General features: G+C 49.6%; 1 protein-coding gene across 1 annotated transcript; it reads left to right on the plus strand.

The window, feature by feature from the left end:
• On the plus strand, positions 1–22,670 carry LOC116831377 (parathyroid hormone/parathyroid hormone-related peptide receptor-like). Its single transcript, XM_075059709.1, has 13 exons — positions 1–78; positions 11,414–11,519; positions 12,039–12,149; positions 13,050–13,174; positions 13,943–14,037; positions 14,550–14,736; positions 15,843–15,996; positions 16,353–16,413; positions 17,767–17,833; positions 18,443–18,537; positions 19,660–19,801; positions 20,851–20,892; positions 22,281–22,670. Exons 1-13 carry the CDS (start codon positions 1–3, stop codon positions 22,668–22,670), a joined length of 1,653 nt encoding a protein of 550 aa, XP_074915810.1.
• The last annotated feature ends 682 nt before the right edge of the window (positions 22,671–23,352 follow it).

The following is a 23,352-nucleotide window of genomic DNA, read 5'->3' on the forward strand; positions in this document are numbered from 1 at the left end:
ATGGAGGGGTCGGTCCATGGAAGCAGCATTGTGACTACTCTCCTCTGCGGCTGTCTTCTGAGCTCTGTCTGTGCTTTGGTAAGTCTGCTCCTTTGCGCCCTCCCGGTGTCTGTCCTTCTTTCGGGTCTGGCTGCGCTTCACACCAGTGTGGGCTTCCCTCGGGTTAACATAGCAGTGAAGACAGGAACTCAGGTTAGTATTTATATCACAGCAGCCCCTGAAAGCCCTACCCGAGGGCTGGGACCCCATTGTGCTAGGTGCGGTACGAACACAGAACAAACAGGCTGTCCCTGGTTAGCCGTTCAAGCTGAAGTCTATGAAGTTATGTCTACATTACAATTGGGGATGTGACTTGCAGTTTACATTGAGGTACCTGTAACAGCTTTAATCTAGCCTATTCATTAAAAATAGTAGTGATGATGTGGTGGCGTGGGGTTCGGTGCATGCTAGTAGTGGGGAATATATACCCAGCGGGGCCAGATGGGCTCGCTTAGGGAGCCTGTGGTTGAATGCAAACTGCTAACCCAAGTTACCTGACCCATCTTTCATAGAATCACAGAAGATTAGGGTTGGAAGAGACCTCAGGGGTATCTAGTCCAACCCCCTGCTCAAAGCAGGACCAACCTCAACTAAATATTCCCAGCCAGGGCTTTCCCCACCAGCACAGCTTTAAATGTTGCTAGTTACGCTTGGGAACTGTACTGCAGCTCCTTAGAGCTCAGCCTGTCTGAGTGTGTTGAGTGGCTCATTACTGGGAAATACGGTAGGGGTATTTAATGAGAGTAGGAGAGAAATGAGTTTACTGCTGAACAGAAGTAGTGGGGAAAGAGGGCTAGCAATTGAGGCTGGCAGCTAGCCTCCAGGACTAGTCTGCCCAGGAAGGTTATTCTGGAATAAGGCAGGGTGTGAGTTTAAAGTGGAATAACTATTCTGGAATAACTCGAAGTGTGAGCACTCTTTTTCTGGAATAAGAGTGCCTCCTCCCCGGTTAGCATAATCCACTTCCAAAGTGAATGAAGGTACCTGGAACAGGAACACTGTTCCTCTGGAATAAGGGTGTCCACACCTGGAGTTATTCCAGACTAGCTATTCCAGTGTAACTCACGTGTAGATGAGCCCTTAGAGAGTTAAGGTATTCAAATCCCACTGAATTTCAATGGAAGTTGGCACTTAACTCTTGCCCACACTCTAAAGTTTTGCCGGCATAGCTCTGGGAATTAGGAGTGTGAGAAAAATCACCCCTAATGCAGATAGCAAAAGTCAGAGTGTAGGTGTAGTTATGTGCTTTTGTCGATATAGCTTGTTTCGATTGGTGTAAAGTGAACTGGCAGAAGAACTCATTTTTTACCAGCATAAGATGTATCTACACTAGGAGGGTTTGCCGGAGTAGCTGTGCCAGCAAATCATTTCTAAGGCCTTAGATACCTTTGAAAAGTTCAGTCTTAAAGTTCATAAAGTAGGTAGTTTCCATGAGAAAAATATCTAATAATAAAATAAAACTGATTTTTAAACAATCATTTCCCCCTAATAAGCAGACTATTAATTTTCGACACCCCTCCCACATCCATCAATGGTGCAGACATCCTTGAGGGCAGGGTCTCTGGCACTGTGGCCACTTTCTCGTTTTGCATGTACAGGTGGCTGGCCACATGATGCTGGATCTTTCTTGTTTCCTGTTGCTAAATTGCATTCAAGGAAGCTGAGGATACATCGGATCATTTCCTGCTGTTACTTTTCCACACAAGCAATCGCTGTTGTCACAGAGCTGTTCTGGGATAGCGAGTGGGAGGTGTCCATAGGATAGTCTTTTTCTACTGATGGGCTGCATTGTATGAAAACCTTTGAGATCATCCCAGGGCAAAATTCCACTCTTGGAAAAATTGATCATGAGAAGGGTTTGACTTGGATATGCTGCTCTCTCTTCCTCCCTGGGGTCTTTCAATTAATTACATTCCAGTAGCATCTGGAGGCCCCAACCTACATCAAGGCCCCATAGTGCTAGGCGCTGTACATATAACATTGAGACAGTTCCAGTCCCAAAGAGATTACAATATAAATAGACAAGACAGGCAATGGGTGGGAGGAAGTGTTATTTATCCCACTGATACAGACAGGGAAACTGAGGCATGGATTAAATGACTTGCCCAAAGACACACAGGACATCAAACTCAGCTCTCCTGCAGTCCAGTCTAGTGTCTTAGTCATGAGATGACCCTTCTTTGACTGCTGGACGCTGATGGGACGTGACCTCATTAAAGGACATGAAATCTCCAGTCAACTGAAGAGAAAGTACGTACACAGAAGTATTAATGGGTCCCCTTCTCAGGCACATGCCTGGGACTGCACAAACCCTGGCGCTAGCTGTGCTCAGTGGGGTATAGCTGCAGGTCTCTGGGTTCCTTGGCTCCCGCTGGGAGGATCCACCACCTTCTCTCTCATGTGACTTCTCACCATGTTGTTAGCTGGAGTTTAGAGCTCTATGTACCAGGCTTGACTGGGGGAGATGGAAACAGGCAGAATCTCATGTAGCTGCTAAAAGCTTTTTAGAAGAGACAGTGATCTCACAAACTGAAAATTCTTCCCACTTCTCATGAACATCCAGGGGCAGAGAGTTCACTGCCTCTGCCTGGAAGGAACCTCAGAGAGAGGAGGGCCCCCAGAGCATTTATGGTTGAGTGAATTTAGAGCTTCTGAAACTCAGGGGGTGATAGCACTAGCTTGATCCAAGTGGCGCTGCTCCCAGCTCACCTTACAAATCTGGCTCCAGGCTTCCCTCATGCGGCTCTTCCAGTGCACCGTGAACCTGTGCTACACCATGCCCTGAAACGCCAGTCCCAGGTCTCCACTGAACAGAGGCTGCGCCACTCGTGCCAAACTGGACAGTGGTATTTTTGAGACGGGCACAACTTCAAACACTCACTGCTGCTCTCTGTGAGAGGCGGAACCAAACCAAACGGTGGTGGTGAATGCTGGGGCTAATGACCATCCCCTGGGGCTAATGACCATCATTCTACCTTTGATGAGCCCAGAAAAATTCCCCAACCAGCCCCCACTGTTTGCTCTGTGATCTGTAACGTGGTGTTATTTTAATTTTATACAGAAAAAGCAATTGTGTTTCCCCCCCACTCTCTCTATCACAAGGCTAGAGTCAAATAATAGGATGCAATTGACTCTGGGCTGCTCTTGATTAGGCCATGAAACTGGCTGTAGCCAACATAATCTTCTGGAGGAAAGTTCGCTTTCCCATTGTTCTCATTGTTTCATTCAGATCTATCTGTATTTTAGATCCAGAGCATGTGGCACAGGAGTCCAAGGGCATAATAGGAGCAGTCTATTTGCAGTTTGAAATGACTGTGATTCTGTCTTAAATCTTTTCCAGTTGAGGTGGAGCAGACGAGGGGTATTAATATACTGCGAATACACAAAACGAGCCCTTAAAAATGCTGCATAATCATCCCTTAGTGATTGGGAGCTGACCCTGTCACGTGCCTGGAGTATTAACCTTAACCCCAGGAGGGCGACTTGATCAGGAACTAAAGATTCTGACCAGAGCTCCCACGCGTCAGATCCTTATTACACCATCATTCATCCTACAGCACTTCACAGACTGCACACCGGGAGCAGTTCATTCGCCAGTGAAATGCAGCCACTTCTGGGGATGGAACATGGCAGCTGTTTAACAGCTCACACCCACAACTACACAGCAGCATAGGACAGGAAGGGAAGAAGAGTCCTATATCCTATTGAAATCAAAGAGGGACTTTGACGGGGTAGAATGCAATCAGCAGGCTTAGATTCCCACCAGGACACAGGTTAACAGGCTGCACAAAGCGCATCTTTAATAACTGCAGGTGGGCATAGGGTGACCAGACAGCAAGTGTGAAAAATCGGGACAGGAGGTGGGGGGTAATAGGAGCCTCTATAAGAAAAGCCCCCCAAAATCGGGACTGCCCCTATAAAATCGGGACATCTGGTAACCCTAGATGGGCAGGACCTTAGCTATACGTGCCATGTAAAAGGCCCCATGCAGTACCATGGTGCCCCCTCATGTCACGAGGTTGGTAGAGGACATCATCCACTGGACCACTCCTGGTTGCTCCTTTTTAATGGTTTCCCATCCATATACCAACTGGCTTAGCTCAGAAGAGCTGATAGAGCAGAGCACAAGGCTGAACAGGGGCATAAGATCAATTTCGTTTCTAAAACGCCCCTGCCCAGGTTGTGGGGGCCAAATGCCTGAGCAAATTAAAAACCACAAATACACATCACAAACTCATACTGAGCAGCACCTCTGCATGCTTTCCCGCCTCCCATCCCACTGCAGCTGAGTCTGCTGCTTCCACAGCTCTGGCGAACTCAGGGAATGGCTGGTGCAATCAGGAGGTGCGATTGCAGCACATGCAGCCATACTCGAGTTAGCTTTGATCTTGCTAAATCCAAGCTGGTTCAAGTAACCAGTGAAGCAATGGCAGTATGGGGTGCCAGCTGCTCACGTATGTACCCAGGCTCCTGGGCTGGTTGGGCTAGCCCACGTCGCTGCCTGTGCTGATGTTGCTGAACTGCTACTGTAACTCACACTAACCAGAACCTGGTATCCAACCCCCTTTTAACTTGGGAGCTGTTGGATTCTAATCCCCAGATCCAAACTGGTTCCCACCACATTGGTTCCAGATCAGATCCATAACCAGAAGGAGCATCTTTTACAGTTTCTGGGTCAGAGCTCAGACGTGTCTGAAATCTGGCAAGAGCTGCTGAGCTCAGATTTCCACCATTCAAGATGGCAGAAGTTTCACTGGCTCATCTAAGTTGATGAGATTTCTGCCATTTCAGTCCCCAAAACACATTGCAAGGTCTCATAAAATGGGAATGGGAGCCCCCAAAGCCCAACCAGGATAGAGCATAGCACCACTTCAGCCCTGCTGCTATTACACACCCTGATAACGCCCAGTGAAATTAACCGAGCATCAGGTGAAGTGAGATCCAGGGCCACCCCAAACCAAAATAATTAAAAAGAAAAAACTGGGTAATAATTCAAAGGAAGATCTTGAGCAGGGCAGCACGAACTCTCCCCTTTCTCCTCCACAGAGCTGCTATATCTTTGCAAAGCCCTGCCTGTTAACTTTCACATGGTGTTGTCAAAAATTAAACCTACAGGGGGATTCATTGTTGCTGGAGTTGCAGTGAAAGGCTCCACAATCACTGGGAAAGAAAATACAGTTTGCTAGCAGGGATGAATGAGGAGTAGCCCATGCAGAAGCCTGACATGCCACATGGAACAGACAAATATTTCTGAATGGGCATTTAGCAGAGGAGAGGAAAGGACCATGTTAAATTAGGCAAGAGCAGCTCTACTGCACCATTTCATTCCCTACAGCTCGACCCTCCTGACTTTCCAACCTGAGCAGAGCTGGGCTTGGTCAATATTTTGGGGCTGGAGATTTCCAGAGAAAATCTGATGCTCCATAGAAAGTTCTTGCTGATTCAGCATGTGGCACTCTTCCCCCGTAAGTCACTATTATTAATTGTTTATATAGGACTATATGTTATTATTTATTTATATTACAGTCATACCTAGAGGCCCTAACTGAGATCAGGGTCGTCCATTGTGCTAGGCACTATAAAAACACACAGTGAGAGACAGTCCCTCCCCAGAAGAGCTCATAGTGTAAACGGACAAGGCAGACATAGGGTAGGAGAGGGAACCGAGGCACAGAGAGGTGAAGTGACTTGCCCAGGAGCTGGTCAGTAGCAGAGAAGCAACAGAGTCCAAGTCTTTCAGTGCCCTATGCAGGGCTTAATTTGTGCTGGGGCTTGCCAAGGCTGAGCCCCAGCACCTCTGGGCTTGGCAGGTCATAGCCACAGCATCTCTTCACACTAGACCACGCTGCCTCACATGCTTTTAAAATCTGACATAAAATGGCTTCCCTAATCCAAAGAGTTTATAATCTGAGGGTTTGAATCAGTGGGGCAGCATGCTGCTAGGGGGTGCCCTGCTCCTAGCAGTGCGTCTTTGGGATAAGAGGTAAAACTGAGATCTGGATTGCTTGTGATCATTAAAGATCCCATGGCACTGGGCAGGACAAGCTACTGCCACTGGACAGCCTAGAATACCAGCTCCACAAAGGGATAAAGACCACAATGTTTCTAGGGGGGATGAGCTTCAGGATACCAGCCTGTAAGCCCGGGATTAGTCCAGGACTGATCTTGAGCCAGTGTGATCTGGGCGTGAGCAGCGACGAAGAAAACATTTTTATAGCAACCTCTGATAAAAGACAAAGGGCAAAATTCTTCTCTCAGTGACACGGGTGTCACGCCATAGGCTCCAGTGGAGTCGTTGTGGATTTACACACATGTAACCAGCACACGCTAGCACACTTTGTTCCTTCCATCTACCTCAGGCTATTACTGAACAGACTAATTTATAGCCAGAGATTAATTGCGCGGAGGACGTCCACTTCTGGTGCTTGCTCAAGAGCTGTTTATTCTCTCCTGCCTCGAAGCAATTACTTATGTTCCCGTGCCTTGCGTCTGCTGCCTTTGGAAAGAGGGGTTGTTAGTGCAAGTATTAAATAAAAAAAATATCAACGTCTTAATATCGATACGGGCTAAAAAGCCTGGACGGCATGATCTGCTGGCAGGAGGCCATCTGGGCCAGATGAGGACCCTGCCAAGGCAAGGAGAAACAGGGAGCTGAATTTCACTGTGAGCTTTGCTCACCACAGCCCCAGATCCACTGCTGAGACTTCACCAGCTGGGCCGTGGAAGGTGAAATCATCTCAGTTCTCAGCCGGGGCTTTGGCCTCTTACTTCCATTCATATGAATCCCTCCAAGGATCTCCAAGCAATTTACAAACATGGTTGCATAAAGCCTCACACCATGGGATAGTCGGCCCCATCTCACACAGGGGAAAGTGACGCATAGAGAGGTGATGTGACTTGTCCATGGTCATGCGCAGAATCTGTGGCGGAGCCTGGAATGGAACCCAGGAGTTCTGACTCCCAGGACAATGGAATTAGATGACTTGATGCTGGCTACAGCTTAGTGCTCAGGTTAGAGCAGGCTAAATCATGGTCAGCCTGCTCCCAGCAGCTCCCCTGTTCTAACTGCTAAGCCACACTCCATTCTGGATCTTTTCCTTGCTCAGCACAAGTGCTATTAGCTGGATATAACTAAAAGTCAGTCTGGTTCTCCTTGCGCAGGCACTGGTAAGTTCTAAGGGAGTTCTCAGGAATGGATGGGAGATTGTGTTTACAGGTTCCAGGTGGTGGTTCAGAGACAGGAGAGACACTCACCCATCATGTTCCCCTCAATCCTGATGAACCCTCTCTGTTGGGATCCATGGGGCTGTATTCACTGAAGGGGCAGCGCTGGCTAGGAGACACTGCCCTGTGGATGGAAGCTACCCTGTTAAATCACTGACTGTGGGTGGTGCATGGAGCTGGAAGGAAGGAATGTCTATTTCACTTTGATTGCATTGTGCTGGGTGGAGCTAGAACTGAGCTACTGCAATCTGGCCTGGACAGAATTTATCTTGTGCATGGCTTTCTGACTGCTGATCTCTCTCGCTCTCTCTCACACACACTCCTAGAAAATGATAAGCCCTTTATATTTGAGCTTCTGTTTGGAGCATTTTTAATTCCCCTCTCTTATCTGGGCAGCCTGGATTTAGAGAAAAACTAAAAAATGCAGCATCTCTCCTTGAAGTCCCATTAAATTGGCCACACGGTATTTCCTGGGCTCCTGAAGTGCTGCTGTTCCCTGCCCAGATGGATGTTTTAATTGCCACTCTCTATGCCTGCTCCTTGATTGCAGGTCCAGAGATGCTGCCTCCCTTATCTCTGCTTGCTCATCCATTTCCTGCCAATTTTGCAGGAGAAAGGATGAGAGCCAGAACAGTGACCCATGTGCGTCCAGCCCAAGCTTATCTGACACCATCACAAGCCATTCATACCTGCAGCGCCTGGCCACGGTTCTGACAGATGTGTCTCATTTTGGCTGTCGCAGCCGCATTTCCTCTCTGACTGGCCAGTTATCTGTTCTCATTAACTTTTCCATTTTCTCCAGGCTTTATTGCCTGTCTGTGACACAGGCCCTAATGCGTGTAGCTGAGTCCGGCCCCGCTGGGCGCACTCAGGAGAAATTGAACGGTGGCTTATTTAAAACCAAGCAGGGGCGATGCTGTTTTTTCCACAGCACTGTGCAACAAAACAGAGAGACGCAGAGGGAAACACAACCCCAGGTCTGAGACCACAGATCAAGTTCCAGTAATAACATCCCAGTAACTCATACGTTCTCGCAGGTTGGATTGGGAAACAAAAGTAAAGTCAGGTGGGTGATAATGAATGACGAGGGCTCTGAGGAGCTGGTTGGATCCCTTACAATAACCTGGTGGTCTCAGTGTTATCCCTTGGTCTCTCCTACTCTCTACCTCTGGCACACACTAGCCTAGGCTCTGGTGAGTCCCATTTCCTTCGTTGCGTTTGGCGGAGGCGAGTGCAGGGTGTGTGTGGCCAGTGTTATACAGACAGACAGACTTGATGATCTAATGGTCATAGAATCATAGAAGAATCATAGAATCATAGAATATCAGGGTTGGAAGGGACCTCAGTAGGTATCTGGTCTAACTCCCTGCTCAAAGCAGGACCAACCCCAGCTAAATCATCCCAGCCAGGGTTTTGTCAAGCCAGACCTTAAAAACCTCTATGGATGGAGATTCCACCACCTCCCTAGGGAACCCATTCCAGTGCTTCACCACCCTCCTAGTGAAACAGTGTTTCCGAATATCCAATCTAGACCTCCCCCACTGCAACTTGAGACCATTGCTCCTTGTTCTGTCATCTGCCACCACTGAGAACAGCCGAGCTCCATCCTCTTCGGCTCCTTCACTTTTTTCTTCTGCAGACTAAACAAGCCCAGTTCCCTCAGCTTCTCCTCATAAGTCATGTGCCCCAGCCACCTAATCATTTTCTTTGCCCTCTGCTGGACTATCTCCAATTTATCCACATCCTTTCTATAGTGGGGGCCACAAAACTGGATGCAATTCTCCAGTGCCAAATAGAGGGGAATAATCACTTCCTTCAATCTGCTGGCAATGCTCCTACTAATACAGCCCAATATACCATTGGCCTTCTTGGCAACAAGGGCACACTGCTGGCTCATATCCAGCTTCTCATCCACTGTAATCCCCAGACCCTTTTCTGCAGAACTGCTGCTTAGCCAATCATCCCCAGCCTGTAGCGGTGCATGGGATTCTTCCTTCCTAAGTGCAGAACTATGCACTTGTCCTTGTTGAACCTCATCAGATTTCTTTTGGCCCAATCCTCTAATTTGTCTAGGTCACTCTGGACCCTATCCCTACCCTCCAGTATATCTACCTCTCTCCCCAGCTTAGTGTCATCCGCGAACTTGCTGAGGGTGCAGTCCATCCCATCATCCGGATCATTAATGAAGATGTTGAAAAAACTGGCCCCAGGACCGATCCCTGGGGCACTCCGCTTGATAACGGCTGCCATCTAGATATTGAGCTGTTGATCACTACCCGTTGAGCCCAATGATCTAGCCAGCTTTCTATCCTCCTTATAGTCCATCCATCCAATCCACCCAAGGTCCCTGCTGGCCTTAAACCCTATGACTGAGTATATGAGTTACAAAAGATTCAAACCGCACAGCGTTTCTAACGCAGAATCACAACTACAAGCAGCATGTTGAGTAAGGCCAGGCGATAGCCAGAGGACATGATGTTCCGAGGTTGAAAACAAAGAATGGACGGGTTTTTTTGGCAGGGGTATCGATACAATGTATGCTCCTTGGGGACCACTGCCAGGAAACACAAGAGAGACTAATACAGTGGAACATAGGCAGGGGGAGGCAAGATCCTGTACGTCTAGACTACGCGCCGTATTGGTGCGTTAAAATCGATTGCTCGGGGATCGATATATCGCGTCTAATCTAGACGGGATATATCGATCCCTGAGCGCGCTTATATCGATTCCGGAACTCCACCAACCCCAACGGAGTTCCGGAATCGACATGGTGAGCCGCGGACATCGATCCCGCGCGGTGAAGACGGGTGAGTAAATCGATTTTAGATATTCGACTTCAGCTACGTTATTCACGTAGCTGAAATTGCGTATCTAAAATTGATTTTATCCCGTAGAGTAGACCAGCCCCCTGTCACCTTTCAGAAAAGCAAAACAAAACTTAGAGGAAGAATGGCCAAGCTGGGTAGCAATTACTGGTGTTGGCCACTTTTGCTGCTTTGATTTCAAGTCAGGCTTTAGCAAACATTAGTTCAGGAGCGGCGCCAGGGTTTTTGGCGCCCCAGGCGGGGGTCCTTCCGCGCTCCCAGTCGTTGGCGGCAATTCTGCAGCAGGGGGGTGTCCTTCCGCACTCCTGGTCTTTGGGGCATTTCGGCAGCAGGTCCCGGAGCGAGTGAAGGACCCACTGCAGAATTGCCACCAAAGACCCAGAGCGCGGAAGAACCCCCTGCCGCCGAATTGCCGCCCCCCCAAATCCTGGTGCCCTAGGCAACCGCCTAGGTCGCCTAAATGGAAGCCCCGGCCCTGCATTAGTTACAAACAATGACACAGAATCCCTTATAGTGTGCATGATTATTTGTATTTCAACGGTGCGTGGAGGCCTCATGGCGCGAGGGGCCGCAGTGAGAGACAGAGCAAACAACCTAAATAGCCAGGCGAAGGGCCCGGAAGCAAACCAGAGGCAAGGGAGGGAGTGACTGAGATCTCTTTATTGCTCGGTGTCTCTCACTGTTTAGAAATACAGAAGACTGGCTAACTAGAGAGATGCAATTAGCCATGGAGCCTGGGCTCCTGGCAGTGCTATGTACACGGCTCTTGGCTTTGGTTACTGTATGGTTGTGTACTTAGTTGGGAAACTCGTTGGGGAGTTTTGTTCTGGGTTTGAGAAGCGCATATTGCAATGGGATAATGGGCCAGGGCTGGGACACCTACCTAGTGCACGAATACAAATAATTAACAACAATATTAATAACACTCATGTTTTTCTTATCAAGCCACGTGACTTATACTCATGCGGTGTCCTGCCCTCCAAGTCCCCTCCATCCCAGGGAGCTGGGACGGAGGGGACTTGGAGGGCAGGACATGGCCCTTGACAGTGTGGGGCATTGTGGGATGGCTCCCAAAAGCAATGTTGCCTTGACTCTATACTGCTTGTGGAGGGGAGTTGTTAAGTCGGCGTAGCGGGGCAGTTACGTCAGCAAGAGTGAAATTTAAGTGTAGACACTTCCAGAGTGAGGTCGACAGAAGCTGCCCTGCATTGACCTAGCTCTGTAGTGTAGCCCAGGCCTTGGAACGCCTTGACTGTTCTCTCTGCAAACCGCCCTGAGGCAGCACAATGACTGCAGCCCCCCTCTCTTTGTCTTTGGCTCAGCAGGTTGACACGGACGACGTCCTCACCAAGGAAGAGCAGATTTATCTGCTGGGTGAAGCGAAGGAGAAATGTCAAACAAACCTCAAAGCCCAGCTAGAGAAAATCAAAGGTACCATCCCAGTTTGTGTCCTTTGTGCTCAGCCAGTGCCAAGAGAGCTGGTTAAACCACGCAGAGCAAATCCGGTCTCTGTTGAAGTCAGTGGCAAAACTCCTGTCGAAGGCAGGATTTCACCCGGGGGCTTTACTCCAGGCCCTCGGAAGTGAGTGGGAATCTGTCCATCACCTTCAGTGAACACTGGGTCAGATTCTTTAGGCTGCAGGTTCTTTGAGGGCAGCGACTGTATTTTTGTGTTTCTGTACAGCACCAAGCACAGTGCAATCAGGGCTCTTGGCTGCCATGATGATACAAATAAATAACAATAATGCCAGGCTGGCCATGTGCAGCTTGCTGTCCTCATCTTGAAATCACCAGTTGCCACATTTATATACGTCAAACAAACCCCCGCAAGGGGGAGTCCTGCTGGGGGCCTTTCCCTCATCGGAGTGAGACACTTGTAAGCAGATGTGCAATATAAATGTGAAATACTAATGATACCAATGCTGACCCATGTCTTTGCCTATTGGCTAGATGCCAGCTGCTTCCCGGAGTGGGATGGAATTATCTGCTGGCCCGAGGGCTCCCCAAGCCAAGAGGTGTCGGTCCCGTGCCCAGAGTACATCTACGACTTCAACCATAAAGGTACACTTGGAAAAACATCCCTGCCAGCCCCAATTGTGGCTCACTGGCTTTGCCAGTTCAATGGATGGTTTCTAAAGGCGTCTCAAAAAAAGCAGCTCAAATCACTCAAAGTTCACCCTATGAGCATCCCAGACAAGGTACTTTGCTGAGCACAACCTAACTCAGCTGAGGACAGGCTCAGACCAGGCCTAGTGAGTTAACAGAGATGAGCAACCCCTAAGCGTATTATCCTGGATTAGTGCATATGAGCATGTCTCTCCCTAGCACTCAGCCTCTGGCAACTGTCGCAGCCTGCTGCCGTCTCTAATAGCTAATGGTAATGGGGGTGTGTGCCTGTGGCTGGCGGGTCAATCCCACCTGAGGTCTGGTGCTATGGATTGTTGCAGGAACATGGGATTAAAAGGCTGTTACAAGGAGGAGGGTGAAAAATTGTTTTCGTTCACCTCTGAGGATAGGACAAAAAGCAATGGGCTTAAATTGCAGGGGAGGTTTAGGCTGGATTGTAGGGAAAAACTTCCTGTCAGGGCAGTAATTGCCTAGGGAGGTTGTGGCATCTCAACCATTGGAAATTTTTAAGAAGTTAGACAAACACCTGTCAGGAATGGTCTAGATAACACTTAGTCCTGTCTAAATTGCAGGGGAGGTTTAGGCTGGATTGTAGGGAAAAACTTCCTGTCAGGGCAGTAATTGCCTAGGGAGGTTGTGGCATCTCAACCATTGGAAATTTTTAAGAAGTTAGACAAACACCTGTCAGGAATGGTCTAGATAACACTTAGTCCTGTCTTAAGTGCAGGGGACTGGACTAGACGATCTTTTGTGGTCCTCTGATTTGCTCTGCAGTGGCTTGGCCCGTTGGGTTTCTTGGAGGTCCAACTGCCCTGCCCCTGCCCCTGTTTTCAGGCCACGCCTACAGACACTGTGATGCCTATGGGAATTGGGAGCTAGCGCTCAACATCAACAAGACGTGGGCGAACTACACAGAATGCACCGAGTTTCTCACCCCTGAGCGCCGGAGCCGAGAGAAGGTGAACCACAGCCAGAGGGAAGGGATGTGGGGTGGGGTAACTGAGGAGAGGGGCCACTGGAGACTGAGTTAGTCCCTGAGCTCAGGGTGATTGCTGGCAGCAAAGCAACCTTCTACTTCAGAGGGATAGAGGCAGCTCCAGACTCTGCACCAAGCCCAGTGCTCATCGCACACTCCGATTAAATCCCATGTGCTGTTGGGAGCTTCTATTTGCTCATCTTCCTCCAGCGCCAGCCAAAGGGAGCAGCTTGCTGATTCCACCCCTCCAACTACTCTTCACCTTCCCACACCTCTGGTTTTGATTTCCTCCCCTGCCCCCAGCAGTTTGGGGAGGGGTGGGGATGGGAAGCAGGATTGTTGTGTCTGCCCCCTGCTGTCCAGATGCCAGAGCTGATTCAGCAGAATCCCACCTCTCGTGTGCATCCTGCTCCTCTGTGCAGTCAAAGCTCCAGGTCTGAAAGCCCATAAGATGTAGGCAGCAGCCCTGCCTGGGGAGGCAGATGAGAACCTCCCCCTTGGTGGAGCCACACAGGAGCTGAGCTGGGAGCCTCCTCTCTTGGGCTGAGCAGATAGGAGCTGTGCTGAATTGGCCTTGGCTAGAAATCACCTTTCCGTGGTAGGAGATGTGCCAGGTTGGTCTCACCTGGTGGCCATCTCCATTGTCCAAGCTGGTAGGGTACATTAGGGCTCTGCACGTCCTACTTTGCTTACTGTGATGTAACTGTGAGCACAGAGCCGTCGGGGACCATCCTGTATCCTTCCCTTCCAGGAAGTGTTTGACCGCCTGCACATGATGTACACCATCGGCTACTCCATCTCCCTGGCCTCCCTCATTGTTGCTGTGTGCATCCTCTGCTACTTCAAGTAAGAAGGAGCAATTGACCACTTCCCTTTCATCCTCTAGCCCCTACACTCACCCAGTATTCCAGGAGAGCCCCACACAGAGTCACCAGCCAGCAGTGATGGGCAACCAGATTAGATCAAAGAAAGCCCAACAGAAACAGTGGCTCAAGTCTCAGGCCAAACCACAGACCATTTCCTAAAGTCCAGATATAGCCGGATCCATTTTATCCTGCATTTCTCACAGAGCTGGGACAGCCAGCCAGAGCCAAACTGCCCTACTTTCTGGAGGCTTGACATGCAAAAATCAATCCAGATCCAGCTTTTATAAATGGGCTCTATATTTATATTGGGCCAGCCCCAAAACCTTGGTTCTGACCCCTCTCCATGTCCCCGAATGCACTGAGCCTCGCGGCTCCTGGTACAGTTCCTCCGCTGCTTCGTGACATGCTCAGATGATGGGCAGGTGTTTGTAACTGAGGCATGGCTGAGTGGGCAGGTGTTTGTCACTGATGTACTCCCTCTCCTGGGGGCAGGCGCCTGCACTGCACAAGAAACTACATCCACATTCACCTCTTCGCCTCCTTCATCTGCCGGGCCGCCAGCATCTTCGTGAAGGACGTGGTGCTTTACTCCGGCTCGCTGCCTGAGGAGCTGGAGAAGATGCGAGTGGATGATTTAAAGGGAGAGTTGGGCCCCTTTCTGGGACACCGGACCCAGCTGGCAAGTAGCTGAAAGACTCATCTTCCCTCTTAATTTACCCCAAGCACCCAGGGAATAAAAGGGAGGGAAAGGGGAGTTAGGAATCCTGGTACAGTGAGGAGATATTGGGGGAGGCCTGATTCTGGGCTGCACTTTGTGGAAGAAGGTGTAGACCAGGAAGGGGGGGGGGGAGAGAAGGGGCTTTAAGCTACTTTTGAGCTGTCCAGATTCTGCCTGTGCAGCCCCCACTATAAATTAGAGCAGCTCTGAGGTCGCTCTAATTTATGGCAGCTTTACCTGGGCTGTGTCATTCTGGGCTCTTGGAGGGACAATGTAGGATCACTTGCTATTGTCCTGCACTTTGCCTGAGTCTGAGGGAATTTCCCCCCACCTGCTGCAGTGCCTTGGCTGCCCCTGTATGCCACTGAAGCAGTGTCTGTACAGAGGCTGGGGTTGCGGAGGGGGCAATCTCTCCGAGGGAGGCAGGGGAGCAGAGAGATGCAGCGGTGTCTATTATTTTGCAAGAGATGAGTGTGGAGGATTGCAGCTCCCGCTTTAACAAAAGGGTGAATTAATGAGCAAAGAGCTCGTCCAAGGAGTGTGCAGATCAGCACAGCTGCCCACTGTCCTTCACATTAGCGCTCAGCACAGCTCAGGGAAGCCAGTGCCCTGATATGGCCTAAAAGGCTTCTGTTAACCCTTAAGGGGCTGGCGCGGGAGGGGCGACAGCTACACAAGTTGGCGCTCGCCTTTCCAGCACATACATGTTGTTCCAATGAAGCCACGAGCTACGTGACCGAGTGCAGATGACCCTTTAGTTGCTGGATTGCAACACTGGGCATCACACTGGGTTTGTGCTGGCCCCTCCCGCTCCACTCCAAGCTCTTCGTGGATGGGAACTTCCCCCATTCCTACCCCGACAATTTCCTCCCTTATGGGCAGGAGGCACACTGTCTCATGCAGAAGGGTCAGAGGTCAAAGCCAGAGTAACCGCTGCCAGGCAGAACCTAAAGGAGAGTAGTGAGGGGGCCTCCCTGTCTAGGATCATGGCCCTGATCTCTCAGGAGTGGGGAGACATGTAGAGGTATTGAGACTCTAATGTGGTTCCCATTTCTCCATGACCACAGGTGGGCTGCAAGGTGGTTGTGACACTTTTCCTTTATTTCCTGGCCACCAACCACTACTGGATTCTGGTGGAGGGGCTCTACCTGCACAGCTTGATCTTCATGGCCTTCCTTTCCAACAAGAACTACCTGTGGGCCCTCACCATCATCGGCTGGGGTAAGCACAGACACCACTCCCACCAAAAGCGCATCCGCCTGCCAGGCTGACTGGGAGCTGTGGAGCACCAAAGCACACTGTGAAATTTGTAGTGCGTGGTAGCAGGGTCCACATGACTAGTTAGTGCACTGTAAGAGAGTACTTTGTAGAGTCGCACCCCGGTTTGACACACACTAAGCCTCTGTGCAGACAAGCCGTAAAGGAGACGCTATTCTAAGCAGTACAGGTCATATGTCATGCAGGTCAGCAGTTCTGATTCCAGCTAGGAGAGGGCAATGGGACACCTAAATTCCTGGCATTGGTTCATTTTGCAAACCTGATGCTTCAACCATATTGCCTGTTCTGTTTCCCTCCAGGTCTCCCTGCTGTATTTGTGTCTGTTTGGGCCAGTGTCAGGGCCTCCCTGGCGGATACACAGTACGTAGGTTCAACTTCTTTTCCAAAGGACCATTGGGCGGGTGAGAACTGGCCTCTAGTGCAAATCTCTCTGTGTGATCCTATTGAATTTGGTGGTTGCAATCTGCAGATGACCAAATCACTGAATTGCTAGACTGAGGCTTTTATGGAGATTTGAATATATACATATCAGAAAGTTAAAAATGCAGGCAATTGATAACGGAAGGTAAAGGTATCAACAAAAATCTATGGCCAACAAGATTATGGAGAATAAAAAGGAATATTTTAAACATGTCAGGAACAAAAGGAATCCAAAGGATACATTTTTAAGTAATGATGTAGAAAAGGCAGGTGTTCAATAAAATTTTTTAGTTTGTATTTAGAATGAAACTAGATTATGTTTTCATATCATATAAGGATGATGAAACACAGTAAGGGGGAGTTTAAAATCCGCTAAAATCAAACTTTTTAAAGTAATCAGATCTAGATAACTTGTACCTAAAAGTTTAAAAATAAAGAGTTGGCCAAGATGTTCTAAGGAACTCTGACGTTAATTTTTAAACTACTTATAAAAAAATGAGGAAACTCCAGATGTCTGGAAGAAATTGTACCAAAATTTACAAAAGGTAAATATAAGGCAGTTTGTCTGACACTGACCATGGACAGAATACTGGAACAAGTGATAAGCAAATCAGTTATTAAAGAATTAAAGTTAATCAGCATGATTTTGTGGATTAGGCCTTGTCAAATAAACATGATATTGTTCACTGAGATGACAAGTTTGATTGATAAAGGTATCTGTTGGTGTAATATTCTTCTGTAAGGTATTTGACTATGTACAGCACAATATTCTGATAAAAAAAATTAGCACTATACAAAGTCAATATGGCCCATATTCAATGTACTAGATTCACACCATAATTGTTAACAGAAAATCATCAATGAGGGTGAGTGCTCCTGGTGGGGTCCCACAAGGATTGGTTCAGGGCCCAATGCCATTGATTCATTTTATTAATGATTTGCTAGAAAATATAACATAATTGCTGATAGAGTTTGCAGATGAAAGATGGGTGAGGGGGTAAATAATGAAGACAGGTCACTGAAACAAAGCCCAGTCGTTTTTCCTGCAGCATGCAAGGCAGAGCTCTGTCATGGGAGAGATCTGACCCAGGATCTGGATTTTGTTGACTTTTTTTAAAGTAACATACGTGACTCTCATTGGTTATGTTCTGGGGTGCAAATGTGTGTGGTGGAATCACCCCAGCTGTAGGATCAGCCTTCCTCCTGCCCAGGCTCAGTCCAAGATGGAAAGGGGCTATTTTCCTCATCCCTTATTTCAGGTTTCTCCAAAGCATTTCTTACTGGTCTCCTCAGATGCTGGGACCTCAGCGCTGGGAATATGAAGTGGATTTATCAAGTCCCTATCTTAGCAGCCATTGTGGTAAGAATTCTCCGACAGACTTGTCCCAATCCCAGTCACCTAAAAAACCTGCTGGATTCAGTAGATATAGAAATGGGCTAATCTCCTCTCTCCGATTCATGCATTGTTTGCCATCGTACTGAGGCAATGTCTGCTTTCTCATCTCTTACAGGGCTCAGTCCTGAGAGATGCTGATCCCTGGGGCCTGATTCAACAAAGCACGTAGGGCCAGATTTACAAAGGTTCATAGGAGCTTAACTGACACTGAAATCAATGGGAGTTGAACATCTAAGTGCCATTGAGGATCTGAGCCTTACAGTCTAAATATACATCTAAAGATGAGAATCAGGCCCTTCATTTCATCTTGACAGTGTCCCAATATAAGAACCTCCCTGAGGACATTTATATGCAGTCCTTAGCTAGAGGAGATCACTTAGGGTGTGTCTACACAGGGAACTTATTCTGGAATAAGAGAGGGTATGAATTCAAAGCACTATAGCTGTTCTGGAATAGCTCCTTTTGCAACAATTGCAATAGTTATGCTGGTCACTTTCCCCGCATGGACAAGCCTTTCGCTGGCCACATTCTGTGTGTGTGGCTCGTAAGGTGATTGTGGGTGTGTGTCGGCAGGTGAATTTCTTCCTCTTCCTCAACATTGTGAGGGTTCTGGCGTCAAAGCTCTGGGAGACAAACACGGGGAAGCTAGACCCTCGGCAGCAGTACAGGTGAGTGGTAATGTGCAGCTGCCAATTTACTAACAGAGATGAACCTTCTGCTTTAGTGTAAATAGCATCTTGGCCCAGAATATGGTGCAGGCAGCAGAGGAAATAGTACGAATAGCTGGCTCTTAACATAGCATGGCCCATGCATGGATCTTAAAGTGCTTTAAAAAGGAAGTCAGGATCTCTGTTCCTCATTCTACAGAAGGGAATTGACTTGGCCAAGGTCACCCTGCTGGCAAAGGCAGAGGTAAGAACAGAACTTCTATCTCCCACACAGTGTCCTATCCGCTGCCATAGAGCATCTGGCTTCCAGCACTGACCAGTAGATGAGGCCCCAGGAATGGGTTGCGGGGGGAGGGGTGGAACATGCCCATTCAGCCACCTAAGCAATACATTTTTATTCAGGGCAAAGTGGGGCATGAATCTTTCCCAGCCCCGACAGCCAATCTGCTTTCTCTTGAAGAATGAGGTGCTTTGTAACTTTTTGCTGTAGCAAATATCACACCCCTGAGATTAATGCAGCCAAAAACTTTTTATTTTGCTACATCTAGTGCCACTTAGGGTTTGGGTTAGGTGCACTATGGAAGTGCAGCCGTCTTGCCTTGGACTGGAAACTCAGCACCGCTCCCAAGATAAGCAATGGGAGATTGCAAGGAAAACCCAGTGGTGCTAGTTCTCTCTGACCCAATGCATCTGCTGCAAGGGGGCACTGTGCCATAAATCAGATGCTGAACACGCATGGGCGTTAATATCCCAGAGCCCTCTTTGTGAAATTAGGGGCAGTCTTAGCAGCCTAGTCTTTTTTTTTTTTTTTCCTAACTCCACCTCCCGGCAGTTTCATCTGGAGACAGGATTCGTTTCCTTTCTTGACCTAAACTGTTGTCTGTTGCTGCTGCAGGTTGTCAATCAGCTGCCACGTTACACCTGAGAGGTGGCTGCCTTGCAGTGGCAGGTGAATTACTTGCAAAGAGGATTTGGGGAGGAAAAATGCTATAAAAATGTAAGGTTGTTACTATTTTATCCAGGATATTGTAGGATAAATCCTAGGCGGTGGCTGAAAAGCTAAGGACAGAGGGTTAGAGAGAGAGGCCGCAGACAAAGCTGTGGAATGGTTTTACCTTTCAGGAAGCTGCTGAAGTCCACCCTGGTGCTGATGCCACTCTTTGGGGTCCATTACGTAGTGTTCATGGCCATGCCCTACACTGAAGTCTCCGGCGTGTTATGGCAAATACAGATGCACTACGAGATGCTGTTCAACTCCTCCCAGGTACGTCTGCCTGGGGCTGCAGCTCCTGGGAAGCTCTCCTGCTCTCACCCAGCTCTCCTCACATTGCATGGCCCAGTGCTGGCTCCAAAGGAAGATGATCTGCCCTGTGAGGTGCTTGGCACAGGTAGCACTAGGTAGGCGTGTTCTGAGGGGCCCTGCAAGGCGCCTTCGCTTCCCATGTGCTCATGGCTTAAGGGCACCTTGGAAAGCCCCCCTCAGTCCCCTTCCCCCTGCCAAGCTGTTCAGTGCTTCTCCTGGAGCCTGTGAAAGGAGCATCGCAGGGCCTCCCTGGGGCGCAACACAGCCCTGCAGGTGCAGTGCCCTCAGCTCCCTCTTCTAGCGCTTGTTTGAGCTCTGCCCGATTCCCCTTTTGTGGGTCTCTTTTATTAAGTCTCTTGCAGTGTATTAAGGAAGCTGTTCCTTCACCCCTCAAATCCAACTCCAGTTCTCCCCTTGATTGAGGGGTCCCACAGTCCTCCTCCTAGGGACCGTGCTGATAACTCAGGCTGGCTGCAGCCCTCATTCACCATCTCCAAGCTAGCTCCTTGGAAGTCCAGCCATTTGCCCTGGACTGGGAAAAGCAGGCACCTGTCTTTTTTCTTTACATCTCCGGAGGCCTCCTTTTATCTCCAGCCCAGGACTGAGTTAAGCACATGACCTGCCCCTCATGTGGCTGCATTAATTTCCCCCACCTGGACAGGAGGCCTGACTGAGTCACAGGTGGGGTTGGCCAGTCACGCCCTCCTGGGACATGCACCACAGTCTGGCTGCAGCTGCCCTGCGTAGATGATGCCTGTGGAAGGGCTGGTCTGTTAAACAAGCTGGGACCAGTGCACGGAGTGGGGAGAAAGCCATGGGGGGGCTGAGTGGGGCAGTTGTCCCAGTGAAATGGTCACAAATGTGCATAAAACAAATAGAAATGGGGGCCAAGGTGCCTGGACCCCTGAACTCTCTGGACCTGCCAGGGAGTGAGGGGCATTGGGCACATGCTGGGAGCTTGTTTCCAGCACCCCCAGGTAAAACCTGTCTCTTTCTTGGTCTCTCGGCAGGGTTTCTTTGTGGCTTTTATCTATTGCTTTTGCAATGGAGAGGTAAGTGAGATGGGCTCAGCCCTGCAGCTTGTTCCTGGCTCTCGTAGGAACGTGGTGCCTTTCCCATCCCGTCATCTTATGTGGGAGCTCAGTCTGGGCTGTGGGAAGTGCAGATCAGTGCTACTATCCTAAACCCAAGGGGACCCACAGGATTTCTCCCTCTGGGGCTGTTGGGGGGAGGAGGGAGCTCATTTTTCCTCTGATCTTGTGGAACCCCTGTCCTTGGAACAGACTGTGAAATAACCTTTGACCCTTAAGTAACTCAGCAGTCCTCATGGAGCAGGAGGGAAACTGCCCTCGACTTGCACTGAGCTGCAGAGCGTCAGCCTGAGCCAGGACCTACTGGGGCTAGTGTGTATTTCACTCTAACTTGGTCCTCACTGGCCCCCTTGCTGATAGGCTAAGGACTGTAGGGCTATGGAGGTGGAGTTCCCCCCTCTAGCCCTATAGGAGATCAATCAGGAACAGAGGTGAGTCAGGTTAGCCAGGCAGCCTAAAGACTGTGTTTGCTGCCTTTGCTCATACAGTGCCTGATCTGTGGGAGAAGAGGTCTAGTCTCCTGGGCCATTAACTGAGGGCCATCCAGCTGCATGCAATTCACTCTCAGTCTGAACAGAAACACCAGACTTGCTGCCTGGCTGGAGAACACTCCTGAGTTCACCCTGACCCCAAACCTGTGCCCATGGCCATCAAAGGGAGTGAGATTGAACCCACACTGAGCTCTCTGGATCTCAGTGCCTGCTTTGATCTGAAGCCAGTGGGTGATGAAGGCCAGGGCTGCCCAGAGGATTCAGGGGGCCTGGGGCAAAGCAATTTTGGGGGCCCCTTCCATAAAAAAAAGTTGTAATACTGTAGAATACTATATTCTCGTGGGGGCCCCTGTGGGGCCTGGGGCAAATTGCCCCACTTGCCCCCCCCTCTGGGCAGCCCTGATGAAGGCAGTCAGCTCCTCCTTGGAGCTGCTCAGCTCCTTGCAGTGTTTTCTCTGGCGCTGTGGTGCCTGATGTTCGCTTGCCCAGTGATCCCTAAAGCTGAGCCATGGTGGCACCCAGTGTGGGATGCAGGCCTGAATGCTGTTGTGCTGGCTGAGTCAGCTGACCAGCCTCCTCCTGGTCACCAGCATGGGAGGGAGATCCCCTGAGTAACCCCCTCCCGCAGTGTAGTATGGAAGGGATGGATGGAGCAGAGACTGAGGAGATGGGTGGGGTTGCAGGGAAATGACCCCTTCTCCACACCATACCTCACTGGGACCCTGAAATCTCATTGCCATCTCTGTACTCGGGCTTGGGGTATTGTGAGGTGTGTGCCAAGAGACCTGGCGGCTGGCAATGCCTGCACAGTTGTCTCGTTCCGCTGCCCTGCCCTGATAGGCCGGCTCTCTCCCTCAGGTGCAGGCAGAGATTAAGAAAGCCCGTTTCCGGAGGAGCCTGGCGCTGGACTTCAAGCAGAAAACACGAGTCACCAGCACAGGGGGGAGCTGCTATTATGGTGGGCTGGTGTCACACACCACCAACAGCGTCAGCATGAGCATCGCCGGACGGGGATCAGCAGGGGCAGGGGTGCAGCAGAGCACCAAGCACCGGGTCCTGCCGCTGTCCCCACACACTAGCCTGCTGGGATATATCCCAAGTTCCTCTACTTCTGACAACTCTGTGCCCTCCCCAACCCAAGAGATTTCCAAGAAGGCCCCTGGGGAGAATGCCAAGGACTTTGTGTGCTTCCCGGACCTGGGTCAAAGTCATTCCAGCCTGAGCAAAGAGGTGGAGACCATGCTATGACGAGAGCAAGCATGTCTCCAACCAGACCCTCCAGACGGGTCCGGAAAGAGTTTGTAGTGTCATGTGGCTGCCAAAAGGATGACTGTAGTTTTGGGCTGGCTATGAACAGGCATTATGCCAAGCAGAATGGTTGTGATGGTTCCTCTGTCTGCAGCAGTGTTGTGACTGAACCTAAAATACAAGGTTAACCACACAAAAATGTGAGTAAATTGGATGGTCAAAGAAGAGCAAGAGAAATGATCCAAGGACTGGCAGATGAGAAAAGCTGTGAAGAGCTCAAACTGCACAGCTCAGCTAAGAGGCAAAGTGGGGACGGGAATCTGCTGGACTGGGGCCATAGGGCCTAAAGAGGTTGTCCTCTTCTGCACCGTACTTCTAACTTTAGGTACAAGCAGGCCCCTTGAAAGCTGCTGAACTACTGTGATTTTAAAAGGAAGTGTGTGTTTTAGATGCTTTGCTGGATCAGGGCCTTTCAGAGCAAATGCGTAAAGCTTGGTCATTCCTCACCATGTTGGTTTGCAGAGGATTGAGCGACAGGGTGGAGGGTAATCCCAGAACATTTGGTAGCTAAATTCCACACTACAAAACTCAAAGCAAGGAGGCAGCAGGCTGTCAGCGCAAGCCCACAAACAAGGGGAGTCAGACAGGTCAGTCTGGTGGAACGGACGTGGCTTGGACCTTC

Source organism: Chelonoidis abingdonii, chromosome 21, assembly GCF_003597395.2.
Source record: "Chelonoidis abingdonii isolate Lonesome George chromosome 21, CheloAbing_2.0, whole genome shotgun sequence".
Classification (NCBI taxonomy): Eukaryota; Metazoa; Chordata; order Testudines; family Testudinidae; genus Chelonoidis; species Chelonoidis abingdonii.